The 21,809-nt window shown below is 44.1% G+C and overlaps 1 protein-coding gene across 1 annotated transcript in view; it reads left to right on the top strand.

Annotated features, from left to right (window-relative positions):
- Nucleotides 1-21,809, top strand: part of LOC146798677 (girdin-like) — a 439,241-nt gene that overhangs the window by 278,699 nt on the left and 138,733 nt on the right. Inside the window, exons 17-20 of the mRNA XM_085625977.1 lie at nucleotides 2,010-2,154; nucleotides 7,229-7,600; nucleotides 8,175-8,336; nucleotides 17,467-17,744. Of these exons, the coding sequence (XP_085482103.1) occupies nucleotides 2,010-2,154; nucleotides 7,229-7,600; nucleotides 8,175-8,336; nucleotides 17,467-17,744 (957 nt within the window). The remainder of the gene's footprint in view (nucleotides 1-2,009; nucleotides 2,155-7,228; nucleotides 7,601-8,174; nucleotides 8,337-17,466; nucleotides 17,745-21,809) is intronic.

Raw genomic sequence — 21,809 nt, 5'->3', positions numbered from 1 at the left:
ATTTTTCTCTATTAATCTTCTTCACTGGACTCCCATTCGTCTATATTCACTCAATCTCAAAGAAGACAATTTGTGCTGGAGCTGTGGGCTTCTACCAGGCGATTTTCAACATATGTTCCTTGATTGTTCCCTTCTCCAACCCTTCTGGGATTTAGTTCACAAACACCTCATGCTCATCTTTAACATCAAATTCCATCTGTCTTTTCCATTAATTCTTTTGGGTCCGTTGGCGGCCCCAGTCCCCTTGCCCTTAGATCCCATGGAGTTACAGTTGTTGGACCTCTTGTTAACTATTGCAGTCAAAGTAATTCTCATGGAGTGGAAATCTTTTTCGTCCGTCTCTTACCATACTTGGTGGGCTTGGGTTTCCTTTCTACGAAGTGCTCATACGTCAGTGGACCATGCTCATCTTTCTCCTTCTATTTCCTCTGGTGTTTGGAAAGCCTTAGACTCGTACATGGAGTTGGCATCTGAAGGGTTGGTGGAGCAATATCCCTTTGATTTGTCTGGTTAGTGTTGTCTTGTGTGTTGGGTGATTCCTCTGGAAATCCTCTCCTCTTCCTTTTCTTCTCTCTGTCTCTCTTTTTCTTTCCTCCTCTCTTTCCTACTCTTTCCGTCTTTTCTTTTTTCCTTTCTTCCCTTTCCTCTTCTCCCTAATTTGCCATCTGTGGGTGATACTTTTGATATATATCTTTGCCAGTTATCATTTTGGGTCTTCCCTTCTTAAGTAATTTATTTATCTGATGTCTGTAAATTAATGTATGACAATGATTTGTTCTCCTATTTCTTAATTCTACATTAATGTATCTATTACCTTATTGTCCGATATCAATTATATCACTTTGGCTTGTATCTTATGCTTCATATTTGCGCTTTTAAAATAATAAAACTCTTTTGAAATAAAAAAAAAAAATGTGTTTCCCTCTCTTGCTCTCGATAAATGTCTGATGCAGAAAAATAAGTGACAGTCTCCAAAAATGGATGCCAGTGGGCCCCACTGGCACTACCAGCTCAAATTAAGCACTGGGTAGCAGGAGCAGAAAGCAAACAGAGCTATTTCTGCTGTGTTCACTTTCTGCATGTCATGGTGACCCAGCCCTAACATGGTAAAGCTCTGACCTAGCCCTCCTAAGTTACCCCTATTTAATGCAAGTGCCTTCACTTTGCATAATCCAAATTCTAAAGATGGACAATGTCATCCTCTCTTCAGCACATACTCTTGGTCAGTCAAGAATGAAACAATGCTGTGCATGCTTTTATAAACATATACAGAAATTACTAGGAGCATCTTCTGTCCCCCTTTACGTATCATTCCCACCATACTGTTTTACATGACCACTGCACATAATGAAAGGCTCTTTAAGCCTAGACAGTTTATTTTGACCATGAGGCACTGAAAGAGCCTCTTTTCCCCCGTCCCTATGGGTTCTCTGAGGGTTTCCTACCTCTAGGTATACCATACTTCAGACAAGACACTGGGTCTTGTTATCCTACTCCTCAGCTCCAAGTTCAAACTCTCTCTTGCGTCGCCTCACCTGGAACATTTATCAATCAGCCTAGGCCTCCTTTTTTATGTCACCTTCTCATTAACCTGTAAGACTTGATTACATGACAGAGCAACAACTCTAAAACTCTTGTGCTAACTTCAGTCACCCAACATAAATCCTCCACAGACAAAGTTAATAACATACAGGCCCCAGACCAGCTGCAACCCATACAAAACCCTCAGCACTAGCTGTGGATAGATATCGTTTCCACTTCTTGCAATGTCCGCAGCCTCTTAACAGCAAATAGGAGGCTAAGAGTGTGACAAAGAGCCAGCTCTTGATTTTATCTGGGCCAAAGTGTGTGTGTTGACACTTATTTTACCCCTTTCACTTTGGTGAATCAATATCTATTGTCCCAGCGTTTTCAGTGACGTGGTTCATGTGCATAGTTCAGTTGTGCAAGAACACTTCTGTAGCAAAGTGTGCTGCACAATGCATTTACTCGTTTCTCTTGTTTTACAGGAGTCAGTACCAGAGCCTGGAGAAGCGGCTGGAGGTCTCTTTCAAAGCAATGCTGCAGATGAAGGAGGACCAGCTCAGTGTGCAGCGTGAGCAACTGGGAGAGCTTCTCAGTGTCAACCAGCAGCTGTCTGAGGAGTTGCAGCGGGTGAGGGAGATACAGTCTGTGCTCTTGTGACCGTCCACCAAAACCAATATTTATGCAGCATTATCCACAACTAGTACTATTAGGACCCCTAACCACAAGCAGCACTCCACTACATCACCTCCAGCCATCTACCTCCCACCATACCCATTGCTTATTACCCAGCAGTAATCTCAAGTTCTCTTGCCACTGTCATGTCTCCAACACTATCACCCAAACTAGGGCTCTTTAATCCTTCGCAGTGCAAGATGAATTGCAAACCATAACATACACACCATTGCACCAGATGACCTCAAATGTGACATAAATGATCTCACTAATGACTATTAACTTACCATTAAAATTATGAATGAGACCACTGTGGATACAATATAGCATTGAAATGTAAAACTGTGGTGTCACAACCTCTTTTTAATAATTACAAATAGTGTGAAATCATAGTCATTGATTTTGGTGTGTGAGTTATGGTTTGCATGGCAAGTGTTTGCCCTATGGTTTATAGAGTTAGCCATAGCGGGAGAGTTTCAGGGGCTTTCAGTTTTATTTAATAATATAGCTTCACTTTAACTGTATTTTTAAGTGAATGTCAGAGATTTTTAAAGACATTTTATGACCAAAGCTAACCATACCTTCCTAATAATTATATTTTGTAAATGGAAGGGAAGAAGTGCTTCACTGGTGATTTGATAAATGTGGTAGGTTCTTTGAAGTTGTGATCATGATTGATAGAGCCTCTGTATCATGCAGCAGCCAACCTTCGTTCTGCCTGGCCTTCAGCTGTGTGTAGTGGGGGTTGACCGTGACCAGGCCATGCTCAACCCCACCTTGAGGTTAATCACTGTTGCACGTAGTGTCCCATTTGGCCAGTAGCCAGCTGCATATATAGTGGGCACGTTAAATCCAATTTTAGTATCTCAACTGTTGTGCAAATCCTCAAATGGTGCCAGAGTTATTAGTAAGTCAAAGATTTTTTTAGTCCAATTCCCCTTTAACTTCAGCCCCCGCCCCACCTAGATCTGCATGACACCTGGAATTCCTAATTGGGCTCAACTTGATATACTACTAGAAAACTTGACATGTAAAAGTGTGTGCAAATTTGTCAAAAGGTGGCAAAATTATTAGCAAATGAAAGTTTTTTGCCCAACGTTAACCATGTTCCCCTTGACTAGTATCTCCTTGAAACTAAACATATCAGAAGTAAGCCAAACATGCAGATCTACAAAATTGCACTGAATTTATTTTGGTGCCATTTTCAAAGATTATCCCCTCCTCCCCCTCCCCTGTGCTTCCTCTTTAACTTTGCTCCCCTTATCAGATCTCATTGAAAACAGAAAACCCTGTGCTGGACTTAAGTGGCTAACAACCTGTAAAATGTCAGACTCATTCATTAAACAGCACCATCGTTATTAGCAAATTGACATTTTGACTTCCAATTCCTTGACTGTAACACCCTTTCTAAGTTTGCATGAAACAAAAACTCAAAATCAGTAACTTGCCCCTCTAACTTTGATCCCTCTACCCCGATGTTGGATCTGCATGAAACTTGAGATTCCTTCACTAGTCTAAACATGTTATCAGCCTACCCAATATCAAGCAGATTAAAAAGGACTACAGTTATTAGCCAAGAAGTACATTTTGACCCCCCCTCCCTTTATCATTGCCTGCTTTTAAGGGATCGTCACAAAACCTACCATACATACCTACAAATGACTAAATACATTAAATGTCTTCCAGATTTAAGATGAATTGGTAAAAGGATACCACAGTTATTAGCAAATTAACCTGTTTTAACACCAGGTTCTAACTGTGCTCTCCCTTGATGGGACTACACAACTTTTAGCATAGCAGTGACCAGCCTGACATACAGCAAAGTCTCAGTCTCAGGCCTGATGCTTGCACGGCCTCCTAAAACAGGCTAACACAACAAAAAAGTCCACCTCAACTCTGAAGAAGCAATCTCAGAGAAGTGCAGGGCTTATTTTATACCAAAGAGGAAGCCTAGGAAACCCACAACACCATTACCATCACTCTCCCATCACCGCCCAATCTGTTCAACTAGACTCAGACTAGGACCCCACTGTAAACCTCCCAGATCCATATGAGGACCAAATTCTCAGGTATGATGGTGAAAACCCTTGACATAATTATAATGTAGACCCTCCAGATGACCTACCTTTGGAGTCAAATCCTGTCAAACGATCACCACCCGATGACACAGCAGTATATCATACAGTCATGCGATGAGCGACAGATCACCACAAAGTTAAGCTTCATGTGGTGGAAGAGAAGGATGATCCTTTCTAAAACAGAGTGGAACGTACAATTGTTGTCTATGCCCGAGGGCATACACAAGTTCTCCACAAAGAACATCAAGGATCCAATGAAAGCATAGGTGATCACCTTGATTGGAGAAAAATAAAAGCTCTGTAAATCCCCATACATATTCTCAGAAATGTTCCACCTGATTCTCTTGTTGTCCACAAAGCAAGCAAAAGGGCATTCATGCAATGCATGGGGATTTTACTCCAACAGATAAGCAGATGCACTGGATTCCACTCCATGATACGCCAAATCACTGTACCCTATTCCACTGTGTGCCACTCCATTTTGCGCCACTCCACTGTATGCTATTCCACCATATGCCACTCCACTCTATGTGACTACACTGTACACTAGTAACAGTCATTGTTATTCCACTTTACACCACTCCACTGTGCGCTACTTCACTGTATGCCACTACAGTCTACCCCACTACACTGTACCCCACTCCACTCTACAACACTCCACTCTACGATATTCTACTCTACATCACTCCACTCTATGGCACTAAATTGTACACCACTCCACTCAATGCCACTCCACTCTATGCTACTCCACTAAACGCCACTACACTGTACCTCACTCTACTGTACGACAACACTCCACTCAATGCGACTCCACTCTACGCTGTACGCCACTCCGCTCTAACACACTCCAGTGTAAGCCACTGCACTGTACACCACTCCAGTGTACCCTGTTGCACAGCATACTTCTCAACTGTATGATACACTAGCCTATACCACTCTACTCTATGCCACACCACTCCAGTCTAGTCCACTCCACTCTACGATATTCCGCTGTACGCTGTTACACTGTAGATCACTCCATTCTACACCACTTCACTGTACACCACTTCACTCTAAGTCAGTCCACTTCAACCTAGTACACTCTACCCTGTACACCCTACCCTATTTCACTGTATGACACTTTATTCTATGCCACTGTACTGTACGCTATTCCACTATATGCCACTCCACTCTGTCACTACACTGTACTCCAGTAACACTCAATGTTATTCCAATCTACACCACTCCACTTCACACTACCTCCACGGTATGACACGCCTCTCTATGCCACTACACTCTGCGTTTTTCCGCTGTATGTCACTCCAGTCAAGAACACTTCAGTCTACACCACTTTACAGTACGCTATTTCAATGTACATCACTACAGTCTACCCTACTCCACTCTACCCCACTCCACTCTACAACACTCCACTGTACGGTATTCTACTCTATAACACTCCACTCTATGGCACTATACTGTACGCCACTCCAGTCTACCCTATTCCACTTAACATCACTACACAGTACCTCACTCTGTGCTACTCTACTGTACGGCACTCCACGACACTCCACTCTACCCCACTCCAGTGTACACTTTTCCACTGTATTTCACTCCAGTGTACGCCAATCCACACTACCCCACTCCACTGTACGCTATTCCACTGTACACCACTACACTGTACTTCACTTCACTTCACTCCACTCTACAATAGTCAACTCTAGAACACTCCACTCTACGCCACCCCACTCAATGCTACTCCACTGTATGCCACCCCACTCTACTCCAAACTTAAAATACACTAACATTAGCAATTCTTCAGTTATAGTTATACCTTAAATTTTCAATTTACGCACCACTCTTACATTTATAAAACTTCGTTCTTTAGCTACAAAAAAAGGTTAAAGTACACAAATATTTAAATGTCTAAACTTATACTTATACCTTTAATTTATGATTTATGAGATACCTTCAAATTATTATAACTTACATACCTCTGTGCAAAGTGTATTCAACAGCATAGCCACACTACATTAACTATAACTCGCCACTCTACCATGCACTGTGTTTTGACAAAAGATAGGATTTGCAATAGCATGACTGTTATTTTAATAACAATATTTTATTTGGTATAACCGATACAATTTAAAAGGGTATAAGCAGTGCATGGAGAAGAAGTGAGTTATAGTTAATGCAGTGTAGCTACCAAGTTGAATTCAATATGTATGGAGATGCTACACCATACCGCAGAAAACACTTCTACGCTTTTACCTTTAGCAAGCCCTTTTATATTATCTTCGCATGCAGCAATCCTATACCATCCTGCACAACTACTGATTCGGTGCCATTCTTGCCTGCCAGCGTTCTTACACCAATGTATACAACCAACCATTCAACACCAAATTCCACAGCCAGCACATATACACCATACCCTAAAGCCAGTTAACTTATACCATCTTCTACAGCCTGTGCTCCAACACCATTCTATGCAACCTGTACTTCAGCCCTTTCTTACTGAGCTAGAACTCATAGACCATCTCCCACAATCAGCCTTTCTGCACCATTGTACACAACCAACTGTCATACATGATCTTCCAGTCTGTACTCCTACACCATGACTCACAGCCAACACTTCAACACCACCCTACAAAATCTCCCACACCTAGGTCATTTACAGTGCACCCCACAAAGAGCATTAATGTCTCACTTGCCAAAACAGTGCTTCTACATTATTCTACTAATCTAGTGGTTCCCCCATCCCACACAATCAGCACTCATAAATTTCAGTAGTCAAAACTATGTCAAGAACTTATACTACAGCATACTGTGCAACCAGTGTTTCAATCACATCCCTTGATGATAGGACTCCTTATCTGTTCTCAAACGACCCTGCAAATGATTACCTCTAAATGTGCTTTATTATTAAATACCCCACTGTCTGCCTTTTACACCATGATGTTCTTTCTTTTTGACAGGTCAAACGTGCTCAGCATACCTGGAGTTTTTTGCATGAGACACAGAAATACACCAAGTCTGGGAAGGAGCAAGTTACCAAAGATCTTCATGACCAATGTGCTGGGGAGGAGAATGGAGTGCAAAAGGACCTTAGCAGCTTGGCTTCAGAGAAGGAGGTGGTGGGTCAGATTCACATCAGCCCATCTGGAAATGAGAAGTCAGCTATTGAGACCAATATTAACCATCCTGTGGATGAAGAGAGTGTCAATAAAGAGTCATCTAGACCATCTGAAGAAGAGAAGATGCTCGAAAAGGAATCCTATAGTGGCCTTTGCAGGGTCGATCCTGGGACTGAAGCTGTAGGCAGCCGTCTGATTGAGCTAGAACGCAGAGTAAGGAGCGCACGCTGTATCTAAAAAGGATGGTTTTCCAGGTCTAGAACATCCAACACCCAACCACGTCAGCAAACGTCCATTTCAGTACTGGCGCATGCAAATAGCCCTCTCAATGCCTCCTAATCCTGCATAACACCCTACTCATTTGTAACAAATGCAACGGAACTGCTTTGCTAATGCACCTGAATTCTGACCTGCAGCAACACCTGCTGTTCCAGTATTTGGTGCCTCACTCCCAGTCATGCCAAAACATACTAATTCTGATCTGTAACATCCCTGCAATTGTAGCCTGGCACACTACTTTGACATTGCACATCATTTCTGGCCTGCCTTATCACATAGCCTTCCCATTTTGGATCCCACATGCAGCTCTGTCAGACCACCTTAAGACACTTGCTATTCTAACAAAGGGCACACTTGCTATTCTAACAAAGGACACACTTGCTGCTCCACCAGTCCAGTGCATTCTCATAAGTTTGTCATTTGTCATGCAAGCTCTATATTGGTGACCTCCGTCTTATATATGCTTGACCCTACTGACCCCCCATTTCTGCGTTTCCTCTCTATGCAGAATGCAACCCTAGCAGCAGAGAAGAATGCCTTGCTGTCACAGGTGACACAGCTGGAATCACAGTTGGGAAATCTGCAGTCACAGATTCTGATGCTCCAAAAGCACAGCCTGTCCATACAGGAGCAGACTGGTGGCCTTCAGGCCCTCAATACCAGACTACAGGTGAGGAATGAACTGTTGTTATAAAGGAAATAGCTGAACACTGCTCTTTAAGTAATTTAAATTCACACTCTAGGGAGTCTCTTACATTTCTTTTGTTTCCCCAGTCTTGATAGCTAATGCTTTAGTCTTTTTGCTGTAATACAATTTATCAAGGACTTTCTAAATTCCCGACTCAGTCACTTAAAATGATTCTGAATTTCAGGGGATATCCAGGCTTTGCTCATGGACATGCCCTTTGATGTCTCTCGTTTGATTGGAGAGAAGGTGGACTCAGTACTGGAGCGCTTTAAGGACTGCAGGGCTACGGTCAGGGCCTTGGGCCTTTCCATGGCCCTTGCCAACCCCAGTCTGATTTCCACCCCTTTAGTTGCCACGGAAGGGGCTTTAAACCATGTCTCTACCCTCCCATCCACCTCAGCCAGAAAGTTTCCCAATCTTTTCATGGGCAAGGACATGGTTCCCATAGACCACGTAGGACAACTAGCCACAAGTCAGGTCAGTCCACCACCCCCCTGGCAACAGCAACCTCAAAACTCCTTTGTTTACCCTCCGACCATCATGGGCATCCAGTGGGGGGCAGGAGATGCTATCAACTTCACAACTGGGGGTTAATAATATCAGATCATTGGGTTTTGCAGCTCGTCCAAAGAGGTTACTATCTCCCCTTTGGGACCACCCCTCCATCCATGTCACACGCTTAGGACAGGCTGACGGAGGACCACCTCTACTTGCTTCATCAGGAACTACTGGCTCTCTTGGCCAAGTGAGCCATAGAGAGGGTGCCAGCATCAGAAGTAGGTTGTGGTTGCTATTCACACTACTTTCTGGTGTCCAAGACGGACAGAGGCCTTCGTCCTATCCTAGACCTGCGCCTTCTAAACATCGTCCTGAAATAGGAGAAATTCAAAATGCTCACGCTTGCGCAAGTCCTGCCTGCTCTGGCCCCAGGAGGCTGGATGGTAGAGTTTGACTTGTAGGATGCATATTTTTCCATTCCCGTCCTGCCTGCCCACAGACGTTACCTGTGGTTCACAGTGGACCAAGAGCACTCACTGAGGTTCCCTGTCAACGTGCTGAAGTCACACCTGGCTCCTACTCAGATTCTCCCTTTCATCAGAGCTGTTCTGGACCCTGTGCAGGTTCTGGCCAATCCTCCTGAGCGGCAAGTCCAGGATATTAAGGCTATGATACCCACGTTTCAGCCTCTATCTTGGATTTCCGTGAGACTCAAAGGCTGTTGGGCCTCATGGTCTCTTGCATCCTACTTGTTACTCATGCCGTTGGCACACCCGGGCTCTGCAGTGGGACATGAAGGCCCATTGGGTACAGCATCAGGTGAATTTCTCCGACATGATCCAGATTTTGGAGGGAATTGCAAAAGATTGGCAGTGGTGGCTGATGAACCGCGATTGGGTCAGTGGCAGACCCCTCTCCCTTCCCCAAATGGAACTAACTGTAGTGACAGATGCGTCACTCCTGGGCTTGGGCACCTCAGCCATCAATCCCTAGTGGATCATGAGTGGCATCTTCTTCTTCTGGAGGTGGCGCAAGGCCTCCTTCAAGAGTGGGGAGAGCCTTCATTAGATCTATTCGTCACCACCAAGAATGCTCAATATCAGTCGTTTTGTGTGCTGGAGTTTCCAAGGCTGCTCTTGTTCGGAGACGCTTTTCACCTCGAGTGGAGCTACTTCCTCCTGTGCACCTGTCCACCAATGCCACTCCTGCCCAGAGGTCTCAAGAAGATCAGGAACGACTGGGCCTAAGTCATTCTTGTGGCTCCAGATTGGGCGCGGAGAGTCTGGTATCCTGAACTGTTGAGCATGAGCATCGATCCTCCGATCAGGCCGTATCTTCGGGGTGATCTTCTGTCGCAGCAACAGGGCAGGGTTCTGCACCCAAACCTGAATAAGCTTTGCCTTTCTGTGTGGCGATTGAGCGGTGACGGTTGACAAATTTTGACTTTCCGCCTGAAGTCTGCAATGTTATTTTGGCAGCAAAGCCAACCTTCACTAAGACGGTATACTCCTGCCGTTGTAGCAAGTTTGTTACATAGTAATGTTGATCCTCTAGCTGCACCCTGGTCCTAAGTGCTCCTGTTTATTTTTTCCTTGGCCTATCAGGGCTCTTCTTTGGGCACATTGAATCATTATCTTTCTGCCATCTCTGCATTTCTGTGGTTACCAGACCAACCATCCCTTTTTAAATCCCCTATTATACATAACTTCTTGAAAGGCCTCCAACATATGTTTCAACCAGCACCTTTTATTATACTTTCATGGGACTTGAATTTGTTTCTTACTTTTTGATGTGCGCCCTCTTCTGCACTGCTCAACAACTGCCCACTCAGATTGCTAACCAACAAAACAACCTTTCTAGTGGTGATAACATCTACCCGGAGAGTCAGTGAGTTACAGGTACTATCTGCAAAGCCTGTGTACCTTACCATCTATCCAGAAAAACTGGTCCTTCGGACTCGAGCTTCCTTTTTACAGAAGGTAGTAACTCATTTCCACGTAGGCCAGTCTATTACTCTACCTACCCATTTATGCTTTGTCATATCCCTCTAAAGAAGAAGAGAGATACCATCGGCTGAATCCAAAAAGAGCGTTGTCTTCTTCCTTGACCGTGCAAAAGAGTTTCGGGTGAACGATCAACTCTTTGTGTGATATGTTGGAGTCAAAAAAGGGAGGCCGGTGCAGAAATGAACCACCTCACAATGGATAATGCTCTGCATCAAAATCTGTTCACAGAGCGCGGATGATGGGATGGTCGGTAAGGAATTTAAGCTAGATAGAGTCTCTACCAGATAAGGCGTTACCACAGATAAGTAACTTGTTCATCTGATACAGACTTCGAATGGCAGATGCCTTATCTTAGAACATATACGCAAGAAAGACCTTCCAGGAGGTGAGGCTGCGAAACGGATTCAACGAAAAATACTGTAGGACCGAACGAGCAAAGCTTCTCTCACGCTGGACTTGACTATCCAGGTAGTAGTGCTTCGTAAACATATGCAAAGCAGCCCACATTGCTGCCTGACAGATATCCAAGACAGGAACTCCGCAAGCTAATGTTGTGGTTGCAGCCTTAGCTCTGGTAGAGTGATCACGCAAGTCCTCTGGGTTGCTTTTTGGCCAATACATCTCAGAGTTTACACCATTGGTCAGGTTTCCTCATGGCTAAATGCTTCATGTTGTTGAAAGTAGCGAAACTAATTTGACGTCAGGGCGCTGGGGTGGAGCCTATTTAGGCACTGCACATGTGATTTCTGGAGCCCATGATGCATGCGGAGCTGAACAATGCCACCTACCGGCGTGCAGGGGTACTGCTCATTACATTTTTCACGATCCAGTCTGACGCCTGGGGAATATTCTGAGGTAAAGAATCTGCAGCTAGATAGAGTCTCTGTCAGATAAGGTGTTACAGAAGGTAGCTAACTTGTTCTTCTATCCTATTCCCAAGAAGGTTAGAGGCAAGGGTTGCAATCGCTCAGGGCAGTTCCTCTCCCCTAGGCCCCAGCCTCAGCAACCACCTCTCACCCCAACACCACTCCCACGGTTTTACACACCACCATTGCCTCAGTAATCACAGCTGTCTGTTCCTGCCTGTCTAAAAAGGATGCCCGAATGCATTAGTGACCACTTCAAGGACCCAGTCAAGGTGGCAGTCATCACCTCGAAAGCAGCCCCGGGTGACCCGGTGTACATCAGAGGCCATGATCTACCTGACTCTTCGCTGGTTCACTCTGCCAGAAAGAAATCTTCAGCACAGAAAATCGGGGATGGTTCTCGCACAGTCCTCCTACTGTAAAGTAGTGCAAGAAAAGTAGTGCTGCAGGGAAGCGATTTGCTGTGGGGGCATCCACTGAGTGAAGTGTTGCCAATTCAGTAGGACTGCCCTCTCAATATGATTGGATGAGTTGGCTAAGCACCTCCCCTAGGTTTATTGCAAGAGGGGACAAGAATTTATCTTACAGGAAGAAGTAATCTCTAGTGCCAATATTTGTTTATAACCCTCTGACACTGTCACCACAGACATTAACACTAGCATCTTGCTTCAACACCATGCCTGGCCACAATATCTGATATTAGACCAGTGGTTCAAAAGCACCAAGATGATGAGTATCTGTTTCCCTCAGGTCAATGATAGGCTTGAAAAATCAAAATAGACACAGCGACTTGCTTCAAACCCAAACGCCCAAGTCTGCCTTCCGTAAGCAGGAGGCGAGAGGATGTCCAAAATCATATTCTAACCAAAAGCAGGGATATCAGTGGCTATTCTTTTAGAACACTTAGGAAACCAAATCCTTCAGTAAAAGTGACATCTGTGGAAATGGTAGAGGTATGGGTAGGAGTGGCTCTGGCAAGAGCACATCTTTCTCCAAGCAGTGATTTACCCATTATTCCTCCGATCACACAACACTTGTCTGGAGGGGAGTAATATTATTCATTCTGCCCTGGGAGGAAAAAACCTCAAACAAATGGGATCGCTCAGTGGTGCAGCAGGGGTACTGACTAGAGTCACACACCACCAAACATGCCACCTAGTCACCACAAAATGAATCATGAACAATTGTGACTTGCAGGAGAAAGTACAAGCACTCCTAGCCAAAGGTGCCATCACCAAAGAGCCTACTTCATGGACTTCTTTATCCGCAAAAATGATGGAACTCAGCAGCCTATCCGTACCCTCAGGCCCTTGAACCAATACATCCTGTCAGAACTCTTCAAAATGATCACCCTGCAGTATGTCATTCCACTGCTCTGAACAGGTGATAAATTGGTGACTTTCGACCTGCAGTACGCATACTTCCACATCCCAATACATCTAGCACATGTCCAGTATCTGTGCATTCTTGTAACACTACCAATTCAAGGTTGTGCCCTTTGGGGTCACAACAGCCCGTACAGTTTTTATCAAATCTCTACCGGTGGTAGCTGTGTACTACACAGAAACACCATTCATGTTGTTCTCTACCTGGACGATTAGCTGATAAAAATCTGCAGCCAAGAGCAATGCCTAGCACCCATCTCAAGTATAAATAGAACAGCGGTTTACTTGGATTTCAGTTAAGTAATTTTATCAATTGGCCAAGAAAAATTCTAGGCAAAAATTTAATGTAGACAAGAAAAACACACTAAAGCTCCAGGAGTGATTTAAGTAAACCACAAGATAAGCACAAATTACAAAGGTTTATTTACAAGTCATGGAAAATACCACATACAATATGCACAAAACAGACAAGGCGACAATTTTGCGCAGTTTCCCAATGTGGAAAAGCGCATAGAAACAAGCATATTTTGATTGTGTACAAACAAGCACTTATGAGTGTGTTATGAAGCACACATATTAAGGCTGTAAAAGGGTGAGTCATTCAAGTCAGGTGGGGACACCTGGAAGAAGAATAAACTGTAATCTAGTTACTTAAAGAAAGAGTGTGTTAGAGGAAATTGTCAGGGGCTGTAGTGTGTTAAGAATAAAATAACCTGAGAACAGGAGGGCCACTGGATCCATAATAGTCTCAGGGTATCTGTACAGTACAGTAAATAATTAACACATTGTTAATTGGGCAATATGTAGTGCGGGATATAGGTGAGCATCACCTAATGTGCAAATTACTCAATGACACCAATTAGTGAGAATCAATGACTGATGCTTAACTTACTTGGATGGTAGGGGTACCAGAAAAATATACAGCCACTACCAAGAGAATTTTAGAGTGCTAAGTACTTAATCGGGAGTGCTTGCATAGGGCACTTACCACCCAAGCGGTGTCAACATAGCATGAGTGCGGCGTCTGAGAGGCGCGTTAGCATCCGTGAAACAGGAGATCCATTTAGGAAGCAACCTGAGACGGAACCAGTCGATGATCTAGACTTGTGCCAGCTACTTAAGTTCGCAACCGGGTAAACGCGAAGCAGCACACCGTCACTAGCACCCCTTTGGAATCCCCTAGCTTTCGGCTGAGGATGAAAAGGGTGGATAAATACCCAAAGCGCGGTTTGGCACGTGAGCAGCAAATTGCGGTGCATTGTAAAAACAGATAAAGATAAAGATGAATTAGGATCAAAATAGAAATAAAGTGACAATAAGAAAATAATAAATTGAAATGTATCAGCGGTAAAGAATTGTATATTGTAATCAGGAATTTTATATCATGGACCCACGGAAACTGCTACTGACTATCGAAGGCAGACTAATGAATGCTACAGTATCCTTGTTGCACATATTGCTGGTAAATAAATCACATTACATATGGTAATTATATTGTGACTATAACACAAATAAACATAAGAAAAGCAGCCATGCTGTGGATATCTACAGTGTATACAAAATTACTAGGATTCCATTCAATTGCATGAGATTCCAGAAGATGCACTCGAAACCAACTTCTTAAAACAATGTTGGACCGCTGTACCATACATAGTCCTTCAAAAGACTACCGTTCCACATAGTTTGTACACCACCTCAGTCACTTAAAGCTTGTCAAAGTGTTTTCCAAGCTTTGCATGAAGATGGTAGAACATAGTCCATTAATCAGAGGAGGAGATGTAGTTCCTACTTGGAGTTCAGTCCTTTTGTGATGGAATCACATCGGTCTACCCACTGGTATTCCAGTCGTTGTAGAATAGCACAAAGGTTCTCTCCTGTCTCTGATAGGGAGGCGTGAGCGATCACTTTTTTCATCTGCACCATGGTTATACTCCACAAAGTGTGTCACAAGAGGGGCATTGGCACTTTCCATTTAATTCTGCTCCTATGCTGTCCTAGGCGCTTCTTAACCTGCTGAGTCCTTAGCGTATGTAAATTGATTCACATGGCCACTTTGATTAATTACAATTGAAAAAAGTTTAATTCCTGCCAAATCATGGCATGTTGAATTTTTTTGTTTTTGTAATGGATTAACACACAACGCAATTCAAGCACTTGAAATGTCCGACTAATGCAGGCATTCCATGTTTGTCTTCTAAAGTATGTTTCTGTACGACTTGTGTCCCTGCCATATTCACTAAATGATCTTAAAAGATCAAGCTATTGATGAAATTAACTTAATAAACCATTTTTCTAATTATCCTTTAGATGCCCAGGTTCTCATTGGTTTAAGGACTGCTTTTGTTACTTCTATTCGCACACTTCCCAGGCAGTAGCAACCCTGTTGTACAGGCTAGGGTTCACTGTCGATGTCAAAAAGTTACATCTCAAGCCATGGCAGATCCAACCCTTTTAGGGATCTGTTCTGAAAGCTGTCACTGGAACAAAATAGGATGGTGGCATTCTGAAAGTTGCTTTCTCTTTTTCAAATACCACGTCCTCTTACAGTGAGCTCAATGAAGGGCCGGTGGCTTCGTGCATAGCTATAGAGCAGCATGTAAGTGGGAACAAATGCATCCACTGCAAAAGTGTCTAGCAAGGCAATCGTCACAAGTATATGGTCAGTGGGAAGATTTAGTGTTAGCAGAGCCCTAAACCCAGAACCCAGCACACACTCCTGCGGTGGAAAGACAAAAATGTATTGCTGTGCAAGTGACCATTACCACAGACAACTCATGCATGGGGTGAGGAGCATATTTCAGCAACATAACTGGTCAAGGTACCTTGACACAAGAAAAACGGGGTTGTCACATTAATTACCTGGAGTTCCCAGAATTCCAATTAGCACTCAAAGCATTTTACTCTTTGAATCAAGGCAAAACAGTCCTGTTAAAGTTGGACCACATGCCAGCAATATATTACATCCATAGGAAAATGGGCACCTAATCATTCCAGCTGTTAGCATTGGCCCAAAATATTTGGCATTGTGCCAATTTAGAATCACATTCTACTGCTAGCGGACACCTGGCAGGGTGGACAGCGACTTTGCATACCTGTTAAAGAGGACATATCAACAAGTCCACAAATCGGAGAGGAATCCCCAAATATTTCACAAGTACTTGCACAAATGCAGCCCTCCAACAATCGATCTGTTTGGTACCTTGCAAAACGCAAAATGCCAAAGTGTCACCGCAGACATTTGTAAGGTAGCTACCTGGCTGATACCACACAAATTCACCAAACACTACTGTGTGGTTATTTAAGCTTGTCAGGAGCCAGAACTTTGTTTCAAACAATTGCACCATCTGCTCGCTAGCCACCGCTTGCGGGAGGTACTGCTTTACAGTCTATGCAGAGTATGTGTATCTACAGCCACACATGCTATGAATGGAAAATGCTACCATGTAACCATCTGTTCAAGGCTAGTAGTGCTGTAGCTTCATAAGTGCCTTCCCTTCTCGTCGGAAGTGAGCGATGATCCAAGATGTTTTCCATTTTTCAACCTCCACAATGCACAGTACATATATTGTATCTTTCTTGACTATGCTTCACAAATTTACTCACCCTCTAGGGAAAAACCAAACTGATGTGGAGTCTTTGTCCTGGTGCATTGTGGACTAAGGGAGGAGTCACTAGACATCTTGGGCCAGATGTACGACCCTAAATTGCATGCGCAAACGGGTTTGCGACCCGTTTGTACATGTAAAATGTTACTGGGCCATGTACAATTCCTAAATAGCGTGTCACCATTTATTTGCGACACGCTAATTAGGAATTGCGAATCGCTATTAGGAAGGGGCGTGCCAAGGGTGTCCCTTGCTAATAGCGAGTCTCTACCCTATGTAAGAATGTTTTGCGACCGCAATTGCGATAAATTATGATACATTCACAATCACTTATTTGCGCATGGATTGCAATCACTAGTGGTGCGATGTTTATTGCACCTGGCAATTACCAGATGCAATAAAGATCGTACCATTTGTTAAATTCCAGCAGTTCACACCTGCTAGAATTTAACAAGGGGAAAAGACCTGGTTTTCACCGCGACATGCAGATTTTTGCTGCAATAAGTACCAAATCTCTGTTATTCCCCAAACACCTGGAATATGTGATACATATTTCATGTGATTAAATCCAAAAACATTGCTGTCGAATTGTATCCATCCGATAATTATTACATCAAAAACCTGGCCACTCGTAATGAGGACCTAAAAGAACTAGAAATAGTTGAAAGACTTGGCTCACATATCATTCTACTTGATTGGCTGTTTTGTACTTCGCTAACCCTCCTGTTACCCTTTTCCTCCTCTTATTATAGGTTGAAAACTCCGCACTGAGCTCCCAGAACGCCTCTCTCACCTCCCAGGCTTCACAGCTGCAGAGCCGCCTGGCTGTGCTGGAGGGCGAGGAGCGAGCAGCCTCAAAGGAGCGGGATGAGACCAGGGCCCGGCACGAGGCACTGCTGAAGGACCATGAACGACTGGCTCAGCTTCACGATCGCCAGGGCGCAGATCTAGAGGGACTGATGGAGAAACACGGCAAACTGAAGGCGGCTCAGCGAGCCCTGGAGCTCGAGCACAGGGACCTGGAGGGCAGGTACGACCATAGCACGCCTGAGGGTCATGGGGCACAGGGTGGCAGAAGTGACAAAGAGCAGCTCACTAAATCTAGTGCAATATTTTATAAACAGTTCTTTGTACTCAAAAAATATTTTCACTTTTTAAATTAATTCAACATGTTTTTCAATAAATTGGGTGCACCTAAGAAATCTAAATCTGTACACTGTGTTTTAGCCATTCCCTGCTCCTCTTTAAATGATTTTGTGGAGTTTGTCAATTGTACACATATTTTTAAAATTCTTGTGCACTTTTGAAGTGCCCTGTTATTTTCTAAATAATTTGGGTTTGAAGAATTCTATGAAGAATAGTACACATTTTAAAATAATTCTGTATTTTAAATACCAATATTATAACCCTGATATTGAACTTGCCAAAAAAGTGTTGTGGAAATCATGGATCTGGTATTAAGATTACCAGCAGACCATATTCCAATATTTTAAACGTGCAGGATTCTTTGGAATGACCTGCAAGAACTTGTTATCTATCTTTAATGTAATGAAACACAATCAATCTCCATCCCCTCACATAATCTCAGTACTTTTATTAAATAGTACTAAAAAAAAGAAATGAAGGAAAAAAGCAATGCCTATTCAGTCATCAATGGCTTCTATTCTTTATTTTATTATTCATCTGTAGAAGAAAAAAACAAATCAAACATAAGGGAATCAATGTGTTTCAGTTTAATTTAGTAGATTTGCTGCTCAAGTTAGTTAGGTTCCACCTTTAAACAGTACAAAAGGGGAATTTATTTCCATAAGTATGCCTTGCAATATAGAAGAAATCTGAGCTATTACTTTCAAATGACCTCCACGATCCCAGAATGCAGCACAATGTCAGAAGCATCTCAAAACATGCTGTTTACCCCAGAAATTCATACCTGCTGAGAACCCCTGCTGATGTCCCTAAATCATTAGCTCATACTGAGGAATACGGACAAAATGGAGAAAAGGGGTTGGAGAAAACCTGGACTGGATTCACCCTGTAGGTAGCTTTGTCTCAGTAAGCGATGCCAATGAGCCCCTCTCAAGCAAACCCAGGACTTCGGTAATGGGAGAGCAGCGGTAGTTCAAGAAGACGGTGGCAATCCGGAGCTTGTAATAGGGCTTAATTTAGAAATGCCAATAATAACCGGTATACAGAGTGAAATGCTAACCCATGGCACTGACAAAATGTGCTGTACTGAGCTCCGGACAGACCAGGAAACCACGCATGAGCCATAGAATGCCAGAAGACCGTCAGGTCGCCAGTCAAATTCTAAAGTATAAGCAAGAATAAACAAGAAGACAACAACAGGACAGGCAGACCAAGGAAGTGGAACTAAAGGGAAACCCTATCTGCAGGGTGGTGGAGGTAGCCTGAAAGGGAGAAAATAATAAAGGTGCATTGGTGTGAACTAAGCAGAGCGAAAAGCCACAGCTGCTATGCAGAACATCTGCTCCATGTTGGCAGTGGGCTAAAACCTGCCCTTTGCCCCTAGTTTTCGCGGAAGTCATCAAGTAACCCAAGAAGTGAATGTGTGTGAGGAAACTGTGATGTGCCATCTAGTTTTCCTGTAAGCACAGTTTCCAGAGCCCTGTTCTCCAAACATTCCACCTTTTCCCTATTCTGCAGGTAACTTGATGTACCTAAGCCATTTGAATCTTGAGAAAATGCAATTCTTCCCTTATTTGGCAATGACCATCACACCATTCTCCCATACAGTTGGGATCTAGAGTCTAATCCTAAATGATATGTGATGCTGTTGGACATTCCAGAGAACTAACCTGATCCTTGACAGGCACACGCCTGACTCCAATACCTCTAGAAGGCCACATCACCACGCTTCCAACGAGAAAAACACTTGGAGCATTCAACAGAATCGTATCTCTAACCATAATTGACAAATTTCACTGGATGGTGGACTGAAAGCTTTTTGTGCTTGTTTCAGGGAAAAGCACAGTTAAAGTGAAGCTATAGAGATGATTACACCTCTGATATTCACCAGTTATGGGTTCCTCTGCAACCACAACTCACCCCCAGTGCACTTACGGCTCACGAAGGCACACATGACGTTCCAGCTCACATCACAAAGAATGTTATCAATGACGTCAATGGGGACATCACATATAACCTCACCATTGACATAATTGATGGCCTAGGCACTGTAACTCTGTACTACCTAAAAACGTATGTAAAATGCACTGCATTTCCAGGTATAGCAATTTAAATCTCACTAGGCTCACCATTGAAGGTGAGCCAGCTGTGAAATTAAAATCATTCTTGCTTTACCAAAGAGGCTTGAAATACAAAGTCTGCCTTTCTGAGAACACCTGAGAAGGCAATGCAGATGAGAGAGCTGTGCTTGGTAGTGTTGAGTGGGACCTGAGTCCACACAGGAGCTGGGTGCAGGGCTTGGCAAAAAGCTAGGCCTCCCTTCAACCCCCATTCATATGGCTGAAGGACATGCTCTATGGGCAATGTCCTCAATAAGGCTTGTCGGAGGAAATCACTGAATGAGAGGCCTGTGCTCACCAACCTCTGCGCACAGCCAAAGGCAGTGTTAATTTCCATACCGGGCTCTGTAGAGGTCAGGCTAAAGGGAAGCCAAGCTATTGCTCCCCAATACGTATGTCAGATAGCCATGTGCAGTGGGCTGTGTCCACAAGGAGGCCCTGTGGCCTACCCCCATGGCGCACAGCTGAGGCCACCGGGGCACGGCTAACACAAGGCCTGGGCATAGTACTTGGCCGAAGGTGAGTTGATATATCAGAACAATTAAGGCATCTGTAACAAGTGAGGTTGAACAGTGCTTTGGGGATGGGTTTTGGCTGCATAGATGTCGATAACTGTCGAATTTCAGTGTTTTTTCCATTGAAAATCATATGTTTAACTTCACTTTAACTGTGCTTGTTAGGGGATACCCGAGGTTATATTAAAATGTTAATGTGTTATGAACAAAAGGAACTATAACTTTTTTCAGTGATTTGATGATACACTACATCAGTGGCGGTGCGTCCATTGGGGCACTGGGGCGTTGCCCCACTAGCCACATGGCCCCATTCACGCAAGCGGCAAGCAACGTAGTCGCTCATCTCTCCGCTCGCAGTCGGCACTGGCAGTCTCAGTCAATCGGCCGCTGAAGGGGTGGAGGCGGGGGCATGGCTGGCTGCGCAGCAAGGGTTGAGTGACAGCAGCGCTTGCAATAGTGTGTGCATGCTCGATTTTGGGCAGGTCATTTTTATGACCAGCCCGAACATGCGCACTACAAGCCAGCCACCTACTCCCATGGGAGAGCGAGGGGGGACTCGAGAGGCCGAGGGTTGCTTCATGCAGCAGCCCCCAGTCTCCTAATGGGCGGGCCGTCTCCATGCCCTAGCCAATCCTGGCGCTGCTAATGCAGCGTCTGGATTGGCTGCCTGAGACACCGTCACAGAGCAGAAGTAGAGGCGGCGCGGAGCAGAAGCAGAGGCGGCGTGGACCAGTCACGGTCAGGTACGTTTTATTTTCATTTTATTAAAACTCCCCCACCCCGTCGCCCTTCCTACTCCCTTTCTTTCTATATCTTGACATATTCCGCCGTGTCTTGGTCAAAGTCTCTTCTCATTCTTTATGCGGTTGGCCTGATAAAAATGTATCCATGAGCCTCTCCGGGAGACAAGGGGGGGGTCCAGTGGATATGTGAAGAGCAGCCAGGACGGCGTCTCCGCAGGAAATAGGCCCGTCCACAGATTAACCAATTCATACATGTGCATAACGGTGTCCGTTTGTGTTTCCCCTAGGAGTCTGCATGGACGCATGTGTTTCCGTGTGCCTGCCTGGAGCTCTGCTTCAGTTTATTTGTGTGCATGTCTCTTTGTGTGTGTGTGTGTAATTAGGTGGGGGGTGAGGAGGTTTATTAAGGCGTCTCTCTGCCTGCTCACTGTTCCCACTATCTCTATCAGTATGAGTCAGGCAGTAATTCAGTGTTCATGTTTGACTTTCTGTTTCTCTGTACACCCTCACTGTCTCAATATTTAATTCAGTTTGTGAGAACTTTTGTGTGTGTGCGCATGTGTCCCTCTGT

This window comes from Triturus cristatus, chromosome 9 (genome assembly GCF_964204655.1).
Source record: "Triturus cristatus chromosome 9, aTriCri1.1, whole genome shotgun sequence".
NCBI lineage: Eukaryota > Metazoa > Chordata > Amphibia > Caudata > Salamandridae > Triturus > Triturus cristatus.
Note: the sequence above shows the minus strand (reverse complement) of the source record. Positions and strands in the feature narration are given on the sequence as shown.